This window comes from Capricornis sumatraensis, chromosome 1 (genome assembly GCF_032405125.1).
Source record: "Capricornis sumatraensis isolate serow.1 chromosome 1, serow.2, whole genome shotgun sequence".
In the NCBI taxonomy this organism is placed as follows: Eukaryota; Metazoa; Chordata; class Mammalia; order Artiodactyla; family Bovidae; genus Capricornis; species Capricornis sumatraensis.
The window spans coordinates 102,800,499-102,815,106 of record NC_091069.1 but is presented as its reverse complement, the minus strand read 5'-3'; the positions used below and the strand labels follow the sequence as shown (position 1 = coordinate 102,815,106).

The following is a 14,608-nucleotide window of genomic DNA, read 5'->3' as shown; positions in this document are numbered from 1 at the left end:
ATTTATTATATTGAATATATGTTTAAGGCCATACAATTCCTCCACACATTTTAAGCTTTAGGTTTGATAATGAATTTCAGCATCACAAATTTTCACTGTTTTTCAGACTGAGTTTGCAGCTCAACTTGATTTCCTCTGTAAGCTGACCTCTCTTTTAATCAGAACAACAGGTGGCTGGCTTTATAGAAGTTCCCTTATTTCAGAGTCTTCACAATCAATTATTTACAGATTCTTGGATTCAAGAGAATTTGGACTTCAGTGCTGAATTCTCCTGTGGAACAGTTGCTCTGTCTTCTTGACAAAAGATACCTGGATGAGAAGGCCATCTATCTGAGTCTTTCTTTTCTAAGTAAAATATTTTCAGCTAAAACAGATGACACCTTCGAAGATACTGCCTGATTGTGTTTGTTTTATCCTAGGTTCCTATTTCTATCACACATAAATTATTGAAGGAATTAAGAGATTAAGTCTATAGTGCCTCAGCTTTCTTGGAAATATGTGCTATAGCATATATGCCACCTAGCCAGATCCTCTATGCAGAGGCCACACAGACACAGAGGTGAGGCAACCTAGGCCTCTGGAAGTATAGGCCAGGAGGGACAAATCAGGCTGATTCATTTAGTCTTGGATTCATATAATTCTTCCTATTACAAATTCATATATGATTCATGCTGCTGCTGCTGCTAAGTCGCTTCAGTCCTGTCCGACTCTGTGCGACCCCATAGATGGCAGCCCACTAGACTTTCCCATCCCTGGGATTCTCCAGGCAAGAACACTGGAGTGGGTTGCCATTTCCTTCTCCAATGCATGAAAGTGAAAAGTGAAAGGAAAGTCACTCAGTTGTGTCCGACTCTAGCGACCCCATGGACTGCAGCCAACCAGGCTCCTCCGTCCATGGGATTTTCCAGGCAAAAGTACTGGAGTGGGGTGCCATTGCCTTCTCCATATGATTCATATAATTAATTTAATTATAAACACAGAGATGAACTCAAGTAGCTGTTGTTTTTTTTTTGGGGGGGGCAGATTTCCATCACATTTCCAGTCCCAAATTAAATGATTTAATCAAAAGTTTCAAGAATTTTAAAACTTACACTCTGATGAATTCAAAGCAATACTGTTTTTGATCCTAAAAAGGGTAACTGATAGGAATCTTTCAGAACAATGAAAACAATGTAATAAAAGAATTAGAAATAAAGTTGTGGAGTAACAAAATTGTTGCTGATTTGCAAATCTTAATGCTTATAAACTTACTACTCATAGAAGACAGTTGCAACTAAACCTATTTATGAAAATAACTTTCCTCAGTAAGTTTTCGACATTAAAATTTTTATGAAATACAGTTGATTTACAGTGTTATGTTAATTTCAGGAGTACAGCAAAGTAAGATTTACAGTGTTATGTTAATTTCAGGAGTATAGCAAAGTAATTCAGTTATAAAAATTTATTCCAAAAAAAAAAATTTATACCTATTCTTTTTTAGGTTCTTTTCCATTGTAGATTATTATAAGATATTGAATATAGTTCCCTGTGCACTTTCCTCAATAATTTTAATGTACTTGGTAGTAGTCAAATTTTTGAGATTTCTCAATTCTCGAAAGTGAAAAGTGAAAGTGAAAGTCGCTCAGTGTGTCTGACTCTGCGACCCAGGCCAGAATACTGTAGTGGGTAGTCTTCCCCTTCCCCAGGGGATCTTCCCAACCCGGGGTTCGAACTCAGGTCTCCCGCACTGCGGATTCTTTACCAGATGAGCCACAAGAGAAGCCCAAGAATACTGGAGTGGGTTGCTTATCCCTTCTCCAGGGGATCTTCCCAACCCAGAGATCGAACCCAGGTCTCCGGCATTGACCCAGAGATTGAACCCAGGTCTCTGGCATTGCGATCGGGTTTACCAGCTGAGCTACACGGGAAGCCCAAGAATAGTGGAGTGGGTAGCCTATCCCTTCTCCAGCAGATCTTCCCGACCCAGGAATCGAACTGGGGTCTCCTGCATTGCAGGCGGATTCTTTACCAACTGAGCAGGGAAGCCCTTCTATAAATGTTGTTTTTCCCAATCAGTACAGCTTATGGAAAGTCATGGTGCTTTGGAAACCTGCCTTAAATAGTTCACCTGTTTTCTCAGTAATTTTCAGAGGTCTGGGAGCTACATTTTCTTTCTAGTGACATTGGGTGCCTTGTTGCTTGTAGCTCTGAGACTGAGGGCTGACAGCTACCTTGACCACTGCCTGGTAACAGCCCCATGTGATTCCTTTCAGGGTTTCTCAAGAGCCTGTGAAATGGCAGGAAAATGCTGTTCCTGTGACAGCACCATCCATAGCTGCCGCCATCAGCTGGGTTGAGAAGTTGCCTTTTGAGCTGGCTTCAAGCCACACCAGCCGCCTGGAGGCTCTGCTGGAGGCGGGGAAGGATGAAGTGGTGAGTGTGCGTCTGTGTCTGGTCCCAGGTCACCAAAGTGGCTTTGAGCTTATTCCTTCACACTCAGTGTCCTCACACTGCCTTGCAGCTGAGCCGGAGCCCTTCCCGTTGCATCACACAGACACTGCCTCCTGGAATCCAGGAGCCTCAGAAATCTTAATCCTGTTCGCCTTGGAATCTGGATCCAATTGAGAAATAGATGACAGGCCCCACATGGGGATCAAAAGAGCATATCTGGTGGTGCAGAGGTGGATCAGTCAAATCAGACTCTGCTCCCCGAGCCTGGCTGGGCTCCCCCTGCCAGCAGGGGATTGGGGCCACAAGGCACACCCTCCTTTAACTGCTGCTGGGAGAACCATGTGCTGCTCACAGTCTCTGAGCATCAAGAAAGGAAGGCAGTGAGGACCTGACTGTGTATCTCTAATGCTTCAATTCCACTTTTCCACTTTTGCTCACCTGACAATTAGATAAACATGTCTCTTATGGGCTGTTATGGGTTCTTCCCTGGTGGCTCAGATGGTAAAGAATCTACCTGCAATGCAGGAGATCCAGGTTTGATCCCTGGGTCAGGAAGATACCCTGGAGAAGGGAATGGCAACACACTCAGGCTACAGTCCATGGGGTTGCAAAAGGTTGGACATGAGTGAGTGACTAACACCTTTCTTTCTTAAAAGAGGAGAAGTTATAAGACTCCTCATAGAACCCCAAGGATGAGGAAATAGGATTTCCCCAACATCCATGCTTTGAGTCTTTTCCAGTTCCTCTTCTTCACAAATGGGTCCATCAGGTGCCTTCCAAGGTGAAGTGTATCCCTGCTGGTACATCATCTGTTTTCACATGCTAATGCATTCACATATATTTTTTGATAGGGACCTTTGGGAAATAAAGCTTTACCTGGAAGATGTGATTAAATGGTGGTGGTTTGTCTCTTTTAGCCATTAGGGTGTGTATTTCTGTGAGTGACTATTAAGGACAGTGACAGGCTAGAGAGGAAGTACTCTGAGCAGGTGAGGTCCTTAGGGCAGCCTCAACTTTCTAAGCGGGGCTCTAAGCTTCAACTTTCTGCTTTGTCCTGGGATACAGATGCTTAATCCTTACTAATTGATCCATATTAATTAATATTCATAATTAATTTCTGCTTCTACCCTGGAAGCCTGGGGATTCTGTAGATTTCAAGCTTTACTCCATTGTATTAAGAAGTCATTTCTTGGGTGAGGCACCTTGAAAGGAGAGCCCTCAGTGGTCACCAGACTGTTAATTGATACTGAGGGTTGATAGTGTGAAATTGGAAACATACTGTTTATCTTTATAAAGTCAAAGGAACAAATGTTTTCCATTAAAGAAGAACAAAATACAAGCTACTTTGTTCTTTGGCCTTTCAAGTTTGTTTTAACATCTGTAAAATTTCAAATGTCTGGACACTATGATAAGCATTCAAGAAATGGAATATTTCCCAGGCTCTCGGATGTGTGTGTGCATGTGCACACGGATGTTCTCTTTCTTTGTTCCCCTGGCTACCCTGGTCATAGCTGGCTCTGGCGACCTGACCTGACAGCAAGATTTCCTGGTGATCTTGCCTTTCTATTTTATGTCCCTCTGGTTTGTATGCCTCCTTTCTCTGGGGTTTTTCCCTAGCCCAGGAAATGTATAACAATATAGTGAGTTCCAGGGAAGTTCTGTGGAAGAGAAAGTACCAAGAAAGAAGTTTCCTGGCATTGGCCACCAAACGCCACATGAAAACTCTTGAGCAGAGACTATGGGGTGTGAAAGATGCGGAACGTATTCAGACTGGTGTTCTCCACTCAGAACTTGTATCTGGCTGTGGTCCCGAGGAGAGTGTTAGTAAATGCAACTGCCTCACATATAAAAATGCCATGCTGTATGTCTTAAAATGAGTAAAGAAAAGCATGCATGGTGACTTCCCTGGCAATCCAGTGATTAAGACTCTGAGCTTCCACTGCAGGGGACATGGGTTCAGTCCCTGGTTGGGGAAGATACTGCATGCCAAGTGGTGTGTCAAAAAAACACCACCACCACCACCCTATAAATAGGATAAGACTTAAAAAAACAAATCTATTAAAAACTTCCCTGGCGGTCCAGTTGTTAAGACTCCACACTTCCAATGCAGGAGGTACAGGTTTGATCCCTGGTCAGGGAACTAGACCCTACATGCTGCGTCTAAAGATCCCACATGCCACAGCAAAGACCCAGTGCAGCCAAATAAGTAAATATTTTCTTTTATAAAAAGAAAGAAAAGCAGTGTGAAGATAGTGGTCTTTGGGAAAGCATGTCCCCAGAACTCTGGAGCACGGATAACTGAGAGTTGACCAAAAACATAGGCAACTAAGAAGCTGAGCAAGAACCTTAGTGAATAGTGAATAACCCCATAGCCTTGATTAATAAACGAAAGCAAATCCTGACTCATTGCTGGCTATAGCAATTTCTAGTTGATGAAATCTTGAGGGAAAAAAATCTCTGTGTGAGGATTTCAGGTTCTTGGGTTATATCCAGAGCAAAGAAGCTATGTTTGCACTGCTCGAGGCAGAGATACAGGGTGTCATAAGCTGTCAACAGAACAATGAGAGATATTTGTCCTCACTGCTTTCCTGTTGATGTACCAAACCCTCGACTATACTCCCTGTGTCTGTTTTCCTGTCTTGAGCTTTGTGTTACCGTAGATCCCATGAGAGGATGAAGCTGTCCTCATGCTAAACGTGGGCACCAACACAGCTAGAAGACTGGTAACTGTGGCTCAGTGGAGCCTATTTCAGGTGTCTTATGTGAGCCTGGGGTGCTGCAGTCCGTGGAGTGGCAAAGAGACGGACACGACCGAGAGACTGAACAACAGCAATGTAAAGTGACGTCTAACACCATGAAGAGGGTGACAGAGAATGCGCTTTCTGGAAAAACAGTATTAGTTGTCTAATTAGGAATCTGAAGAACACTTTCTTCCTCCTGTCAGTGTTTTTAGTTCTTTTCAGGTGACTGACTGGGGGAAATAGACAACATTGATTTGTCTTTACCTCCCATGAGGTACTTTTAAAAGTCAGAGACTTTGTGATGAAGGGCCTGAGAGAGCGAGGGGTCAGATGGACTTTTTGTGCCCAGTTCGAGGAGGAGTGTGGTTGCAGTTAACGGGGCTCAGCTCCCAGTCTGGCTATCTCCTGACCCCCTGCCACCCTGTCCCCACCTGCCTCCTTAGGCACAGACTGTCCCCCCTTTGCTGCCACTGACTGGGCATTCTAAGCAGCTGGGAGCTGACCCCACCTGTCTCTGGGTCAGGTAGGTTTAAGTCCCAGCTTTGAAGTCGAGGTGAAGTAACTGACTATCTGCCTTCAGCTAACCCCGGATGGGGGATGTGTAATTAGAGGCTCCTGAATCCTGAAGGGCTGGTGACATCTGTTTATCCCTTACAACAGAACACATATGCTGGAGGTTCTGGCCAGGTTATAAGTAGAGAATCACTTAGGGTGTTTGGTGGGATTAGGTTTAGATGATGTGCATTCCTGGCCCTCCCTGTGGTTTTTTACTTCCTGAGATTTATATACATGAGTAAGTGTAAGTCATCATGTTTCAGCTCTGTCATGAAGCCAATTGCATAAGCTCCTTTTCACAGTGAAGAAACTGAACTTACACCGCTTTCCCAGTTACGGAACTCAATAGTGGCAGAGGAGACCCTTAGAGCAGTGTGGTTAAGGGTTGGGCAGGACCACTGCTTGGGGCTCTGTGGATGGAGTCGATGTCTGTAAGTTATGCAGGGACCACTTTGTCATTGTCTCCTTTCTGGGTGAGGTATGCATCTCCCAGATCCTTGGTTTAAGCTTGGGATGTGTGTGTGTGTCTCCCCAGCTATCTGTCCCCTGAGGTGAGACCAGAGGGTGAACCAGCTGGGAATATGCCCTCCTCCCCACACACAGCCTCAGACTGAGGATGCCTGAGTTTGCACTGTAGAATTCTGGCACCAACATGGGGAATTGCTAATAAGCTTCCTGCTCCCAGTGTTATGCCAATACTTCTTCATTCCTGGACTTGAAAATAGCCACTCCTGACCTCATAATGTATTTGTGGGCTCAGAAGAAGCTTTTCTCCAAATCTGCCAGTCATATCCTTTCCATGTAAAGCCTGAGACTTCTTGGCACCAGGCCTTGAATATCTCACTTCTTGACTTTGGCCCCCACGCATCCTCAAGAAATGTTGAGGAGTGCTGCTCTTCTTTCTGCCCATTTATTTTTTTAAAGGGGCAGTTTTTTAGAGATTATATGGCCCATGAGTCTGATTCAAGGATAGGGTGTGTCAGGGAAGTAAACCGATGGCACCACTGTTTTGCAGATTGAATCCATTTACTACTTCGTGGTGGGAGACGTTCCCGAGGAATCCAAGGAGCTTCTCCTTCAGCAGGCTTTGGAGATTCCCTGTCCTGTCTGCACGGTGTCCTTCAATGCCAGAGGACAGGGCACCATAGCCTTCCTGAAGGACTTGAGTGCCAAGACCTTCGGCAGGTAGGCCAAAAACAGGCTCCAGGGAGACTGAGTGAACTGGCTGCTTGCGTGAAGTCAGCGGTGGGTCTCGATTCCGAGTGGTTTTCATGACCAATCAGTTGCTATGGGATTTCCCTGGTGCTCCAGTAGTAAAGAAACCACCTGCCAACGAAGGGGACAAGGGTTAAATCCCTGGTCTGGAAAGATTCCACGTGCTGCAGAGCAACTAAGCCCACAAGCCACAACTCCTGAGCCTCCAAGTGTAGAGCTCATGCCCCGAAACAAGAGATGTCACCACAATGAGAAGCCCACACACAGCGACGAGGACCCAGTGCGGCCAAAAAATTGGTTTCTCTGATCTTCTCTCTCCAGGAGTGTTTAGTCTCCATTCTCCTTTGCACCTGTGTTGTTGTTGTTCAGTCGCTCAGTTGTGTCCTGCTCTTTGCTAACCCATGGACTGCAGCATACTAGGCTTCCCTGTCCTTCACCATCTCCTGGAGTTTGCTCAAACTCACGTCCATTGAGTCAGTGATGCCATCCAACAATCTCATTCTCTGTCACTCCCTTCTCCTCCTGCCCTCAATCTTTCCCAGAATCAGATTCTTTTCCAATGAATCAGCTCTTTGCATCAAGTGGCCAAAGTATTGGAGTTTCAGCTTCAGCATCACTCCTTCCAGTAAATATTCAGGGTTGATTTCCTTTAGGATTGACTGGTTTGATCTCCTTGCTGTCCAAGGGACTCCCCTTCTCCAGCACCAAAAATTGAAAGCATCAATTCTTCAGTGCTCAGCCTCCTTTATGGTCCAACTCTTACATCCATACATGACTACTGTAAAAAACCGTGGCTTTGACTATATGGACCTTTGGCTTAAAAATGATGTCTTTGCTTTTTAATACACTGTCTTGGTTTGTCATAGTTTTTCTTCCAAGGACAAGTATCTTCTAATTTCATGGTTGTAGTCACCATCTGCTGTGATTTTGGAGTCCAAGAAAATAAAACCTGCCAGTGTTTCCATTGTTTTCCCATCTATTTGCCATGAAGTAATGGGACTGGATGCCATGATCTTAGTTTTTTAACTGTTGAATTTTAAGCCAACTTTTACACTCTCCTCTTTCACTTTCATCAAGAGACTCTTTAGTTCCTCTTCACTTTCTGCCATTAGGGTGATGCCATCTGCATATCTGAGGTTGTTGATATTTCTCCTGGCAATCTTGATTCCAGCTTGTGCTTCATCCATTCTGGCATCTCACATGATGTTCACTCTGCATATAAGTTAAATAAGCAAGGTAACAATATACAACCTTGACGTACTGCTTTCCCAATATTGGACCAGTCTGTTGTTCCATGTCCAGTTCTAACTGTTGCTTCTTGACCTACTTACAGGCTTTTCAGGAGGCAGGTAAGATGGTCTGGTATTCCCATCTCTTTAAGAATTTTCCACAGTTTGTTGTGACTCATATGGTCAAAGGCTTTAGTATAGTCAATGAAGCAGATTTTTTGGGGAATTCTCTTGCTTTTTTATGATCCAATGGATGTTGGCAATTTGATCTCTCGTTCCTCTGCTTTTTCTAAATCTAGCTTGTACATCTGGAAGTTCTTGATTCGTGTACTGTTGAAGCCTAGCTTAAAGGATTTTGAGCATTATCTTGTTAGCATGTGAGATGAGTGCAATTGTGCAGTAGTTTGAACGTTCTTCGGCATTGTCCTTCTTTGGGATTAGAATGAAAACTGACCTTTTCTAGTCCTGCGGCCACTGCTGAGTTTTCCAAATGTGCTGGCATATTGAGTGCAGCACTTTCACAGCTTCATCTTTTAGGATTCGAAGTAGCTCACCTGGAATTCCATCACCTCCACTAGCTTTGTTCGTACTAATCCTTCCTATTTATACAGTTCATGGTGTTTTCATTGCAGGTATACTGGGGTGGTTTGCCATTCCCTCCTCGAGTGGATGGATCATGTTTTGTCAGAACTGTCCACTATGATCCGTCCATCTTGGGTGGCCCTGCACACCGTGGCTCATTGCTTCATTAAGTTATGCAAGCCCCTTCGCCACAGCAAGGCAGTGATCCGTGAAGGGGATCATAAAAAACTGGAAAACTCTTAAAGAGCTGGGAATACCAGACCACCTGACCTGCCTCCTGAGAAACCTGTATACAGGTCAAGAGGCAACAGTTAGAACTGTACTTGGAACAACAGACTGGTTCCAAATTGGGAAAGAGTATGTCAGGTATTGTCACCCTGCTTATTTAACTTATATGCAGAGGACATCATGTGAAATGCCGAGCTGGATGAAGCACAAGCTGGAATCAAGATTGCCAGGAGAAATAGCAATAACTTCAGATATTCAGATGATACCACCCTTTTGGCAGAAAGTGAAAAACTAAAAAGCCTTTTCATGAAAATGAAAGAGGAGAGTGAAAAAGTTGGCTTGAAACTCAACATTCAGGAAATTAAGATCATGGCATCCAGTCCCATCACTTCATAGCAAATAGATGGGGGAACAGTGGAAACAGTGACAGACTTCATTTTCTTGGGCTCCAAAATCACAGCAGATGGTGAATGCAGCCATGAAATTAAAAGATGCTTGCTCCTTGGAAGAAAAGCTATGACCAACCTAGACAGCATATTAAAAAGCAGAGACATTATTTTGCCAACAAAGTTCCATCTAGTCAAAACTATGGTTTTCCCAGTAGTCATGTTATGGATATGAGAGTTGAACCATAAAGAAAGCCGAGCACTGAAGAACTGATGCTTTCAAACTGTGGGGTATTGGAGAAGAGTCTTGAGAGTCCCTTGGACCACAAGGAGATCCAGCCAGTCCATCCTAAAGGAGATCAGTCCTGAATATTCATTGGAAGGACTGATGCTAAAGCTAAAATTCCAGTACTTTGGCCCCCTGATGCATAGAACTGATTCATTGGAAAAGACCCTGATGCTGGAAAAGATTGAAGGCAGGAGAGAAGGGGATGACAAAGGATGAGATGGTTGGATGGCATCACCAACTCAATGGACATGAATTTGAGTAAGCTCTGGGAGTTGGCAATGGACAGGGAAGCCTGGTGTGCTATGGTCCATGGGGTCACGAAGAATCAGACACGAGTGAGCAACTGAACTGAACTGAACTGATGGTTGTGAGAACTGGACCATAAAGAAGTCAGAATGCTGAAGAATTGTCACTTTTGAACTGTGGTTTTGGAGGAGACTGTTGAGAATCCCATGGGCAGCAAGGAGGTCAGACCAGTGAATCCTAAAGGAAATCAACTCTGAATATTCACTGGAAGGATTGATACTGAAGTAGAAGTTCTAATACTTTGGCCACCTGATGTGAAGAGCTGGTCTTGATGTTGGGAAAGATTGAAGGCAGAAGGAGAAGAGGGAAGCAGGGGATTAGATGTTTGGATGGCATCACCAATGCAGTGGACATGAACTTGGGCAAACTCTGGGAGATAGTGGGAGACAGGGAAGCCTGGCATGCTGCAGTCCATGGGCTTGCAAAGCATCGGACACAACTTGGTGGGTGAACAACAACAATGCTTCCTAAGGCCCACTTGACTTTACAGTCCAGGGTGTCTGGCTCTCATTGAGTGATCAAACCATCATGGTTATCCAGGTCATTAAGACCTTTTTTTGTACAGTTTTGTGTATTCTTGCCACCTCTTCTTAGTATCTTCTGCTTGTTAGTTTCATACCATTTCTGTCTTTTATTGTGGCCATCTTTGCATGAAATGTTCCCTTGATATCTCTTGATATTTTCTTGAAGAGATCTCCAGTGTTTCCAGTTCTATTGTTTTCCTCTGTTTCTTTGCATTATTCACTTAAGAAGTCTTTTTTCCTCTCCTTGCTATTCTTTGGAACTCTGCATTCAGTTGGGTATATCTTTCCCTGTATCCTTTGCCTATAAGTGGTATCATACAATGTTTGTCTTTCTGATTTATTTCATTTCATATGATAACCTCTAGGTCCATCCATGGTGCTGCGCATGGCATTGTTTCATTCTTCCTGTGGTTGAATAATATTCCATTGTATATAGGTGCCACATCTTGTTTATTCATTCATCTATTGATGGACACCTAGGTTGCTTCCATATCTTGGCTAGGGTAAATAGTGCCCCATGAACATTGGTACACAGGTGCTTTTTGAGCTTTAAGCTACATGGAACCGCCCCAGGGACCTTGTTAAAGTGCAAGTTCTGACTCAGTGAATCCAGGTGGGGCCCAGGAATGTGCATCCCGAGCCAGCTCCCAGGTGCTGCTGCTGCTCCTGGGACCTCACTTAGAGAAGTCAGGCCTTAAAAACTTGCCCACACTGACTTCTTTTCATTAGTCCTTATGCTCAGGTCCTGGGGGCAGTGTGTGTTTGCTGAGTTAAAGCTGACTGAAGCCCATCAGCAGCCCATCAGACGAGCCAATAATGCCTGTTATCACCAAATTTCAACACTGAGCCCTCAGGACTGTGGGGACTGTCTGGCCCCTCATTAGCTTCTTGGCTATCAAAACGGTGTTGACATGATGGAATCCTGGGAACAAAAGAATAAATCTCAGCACAGGGTATCATTTTTCCAGGATCAGTAAATACCATTTGGTTGAGCTAAGTGTCCTCTAATGAACGGAAGAGTCATCAGTTAAAATCCCAATGGCTTCTCAATTCTCTGTTCTGTTCTGCCTTCCTGTCTTGTTTGTGGGAATTGACAAGGTACAGGGGAAAGCAGTGAATACTTGGAAGATGCTTAGCACCACAGAAGAGCAAATTCACAGCCTTGGGATAATGAATAGACATGTGCGCTTACTATCCTAATGTGGGAAATCTCTTCCTATTTCAGATTCCATGCATTTGCAGAGAGAACAGAGTGTGTAGAATTTCCTGCCTTTCCCATTAAGGATGGTGACAGTGTGATTACTTGGAATTCAAGGAAACTGAAAGGAAAACTCCCTCCAGGTATCTGGGGTCAAAAAGAAGTGTGTACTTCATGTCTTAATAACTCCAGATGATTCCTAGCCTTGAAAAATAAAGCACGAGGGAGAGAGACTAACCGTATCTTTTGTATTATTCATGTGGTACAAGGGCAGAGTTCATAGATGTTAATGGAGCATTTGGCAGCCTGGCAACCACGCATAAGTGTATTTATTACCTGAGGAAGTAGCCTCAGTGAGATGTGTTTCCTAACTTGGGAAACTTCTAGAGACATGGCCCCAGGCGTGTCAGTGCAGTCTTCATTCTTGGACAGGCAGAGTGCTCTGTGGCCCAGGATGTCTGGAAGCTATAATGAGGATGCCCGCACTTCTTGTGGGTTTTCTGCTGCCTCCCCATCAGGGCTGGCAGTGCTGCTAGCTGTACATGCTGGATGATCCTGCCTCTTGTGAGGGCCAAGGGCATACAGGAAACTCTGGAGGCTGAGTGAACTTCCTCTTTCATTCAAAAGATGTGATCAGAGAGTTTAATACGCATTGAGAACAAGCTCAGGAAATAAGTGAGAAATAGTACTGTGATTCAGAAATCTAGTTCTAGAAGCTTCCTCTGAAAGCAGGAGATGGGAGTTTCTTTGGGGAGCTGATGAAATTGCTAAGCTTGAAATACACTGAGTAAACACCACCGAGAGGAGTGGAGCAGGGAAGGCAGCTCCTGTGGGAATGTGAGGTGACCCAGCACAGAGGGCATTAGAAGTCTGAGAAAGCCTATCCCGACCCCTATCTTCCCGCTCATTTATAATAATCTTCAGAAAGATTTCTAACTTCAAACAGCCAAGAACTATTCTTTGGGGGTGGTTTGGGGCTGGGGAAGAAGTGCAGGGTACACATGTTTGCAAGTTTCCTCTGTTTACATAACAATGTTGCAGAGGCTCCAAAGATAAGGGCTCTGGGACTGCGTTGGAGCCACTTGCCTTCGCAGCTCAGGAGTTGACACACACTTTGTGAGTTCAGATTCTGGGTTGCTCCAGAGCAGGGAAGGTTCCAGTTGAGCTCGTCAGGGTCACTGCTTTGGGTCACTTACACCTTTGCTCTGATGGTGAGGTGGACATCTCCAGGGAATTTGAGAAAACATCAGTTGATAAGCAAGATTGATGCTAATCTAAGAAAAACATTAATTTAGGATGTATGCCTTGCCTTTGAAAGTAATTTATAAGATTAAACCTAGTGGGCAATGAATCAGTCAAGGTAAAGACTGTGAAATGTCACCAGCTCCCCAAGGAGCACCAGTGACCATAAATGGGGTTTAATTCAGGCCTATGTGTTCCTTAGCAACTTGTTATAAAGGGAAGCATCCCCCTCCCTGTCTCTCCATCAGTTGTCTCAAGCATTTATCAGTTGAGTTCCTTCAAGGCCTTCTTTAGTCTCCTCTGGAGATAATTCCGCCTTCTGTTATGTAGAAAAGACGTACTGCCAAGTGTGGGGTTGGAGGAGCAGCGCTCAGAGAAGCGAACTGGCAACTGAAAGAAATGTCCTGCTGTTTCCGACTTTGAGGTTTCCAGAGCTTGAGTTCCCCTCACCCCATGCACTATATCAAGACTATAAACCTCTGTAGTCAAGATAATAGTTTTTAAATACTGTTGTAAAATGTACATAACGTAAAATTTATCATCTTAAGGACTTTCCTGACAGTCCAGTAGTTAAGACACCATGCTGCAGGGAGCATGGGTTTGATCCCAGGTTGGGGAACTAAGATCTCATATGCCAAGTGGCACAGCCAAAAAAAAAATTATCATCTGAACCATTTTTAAAGTGTTAAGTACATTCTCTAAACTCAGGAGTGTCAAGTACCTTCACTGTGTTGTGCAACCATCTCCAGAACTTTGTCCCTCTTGGAAAACTGAAACTCTGTACCCATTAAAAAAAACTCTCCATTTCTCCCTCTCCACAGCCCTGCCCCCAACATTTACCATTCTGCTTCCTGTGTCTGAATCTGACTGTTCTAGGTAATTGGAATCACACAGCATGTGTCATTTTGTGACTGGCTAATTTTACTTAGCACATGTCCTCAGGGCTCATCCATGTTACAGCACATGTCAGAATTTCCTTCCATTAAAAGGCTGAATAATATTCCATTCTCTCTTTGTGTGTGTATAGGGTGCAAATCCAAGGCTGGCCACTTTCTTTGGTTTCTAGAATTCAGTTTAATGTTTGATTCCAGCACTCTACTATTGCAGCAGATTAGGGGAAAGTTAACCCCAGTCATTCCCAGGGATGACTGCTGAGCTTTTCCCTCAGCTTGGAGATCCTCGGCTGTGCTGAGGCATCAGGAGGCAACTCTAGTAGTTGGACATCTGTTCCTGCAAATTGCCCTATAATTATCCCCTGTGCCCATCTTATGGTCACTCCATGCTGAGCAGTTCTCTGCTGCTCCTGTGCATGGTGGCTTTGGATGTGGGAGTCCTTTGTAGACTCTACCCCGCCAACCCCACCATTTACCCTGGGCCTTCGTCCCAGGGTGCTGCAGAGACTCAGGGCCAGTTCTCACCTTATCCCAGGATGCTCTTCTCTTCTTCCCCAAGCCAAGGGGAATCTCCTTCTAATCTGGGATAATGCTTCTCTTCCTACTGCTTCTTAAAGCTGCCTGCTTTGTAAACCCCAGCACCTCTCCTCGGGGTGGGGGATGGGGTTAGGCTTCAATAGAAAAAGCCAGGCTATTTCATCTTTCTGGGCTGCCTCTTTTGGGCAACTTTGCTGTGTTCCTGATACCTGCATCAATGTGGAGGAAGGAGATAGGGAAGAGAAAAATACAG

The 14,608-nt window shown here is 44.4% G+C and overlaps 1 protein-coding gene across 1 annotated transcript in view; it reads left to right on the top strand.

The window, feature by feature from the left end:
* The window catches only part of VWA3B (von Willebrand factor A domain containing 3B), a 201,729-nt gene that overhangs the window by 21,081 nt on the left and 166,040 nt on the right, over nt 1–14,608 (top strand). Inside the window, 3 exon segments of the mRNA XM_068967369.1 lie at nt 2,253–2,412; nt 6,742–6,911; nt 11,711–11,826. Coding sequence (XP_068823470.1) covers nt 2,253–2,412; nt 6,742–6,911; nt 11,711–11,826 — 446 coding nt within the window.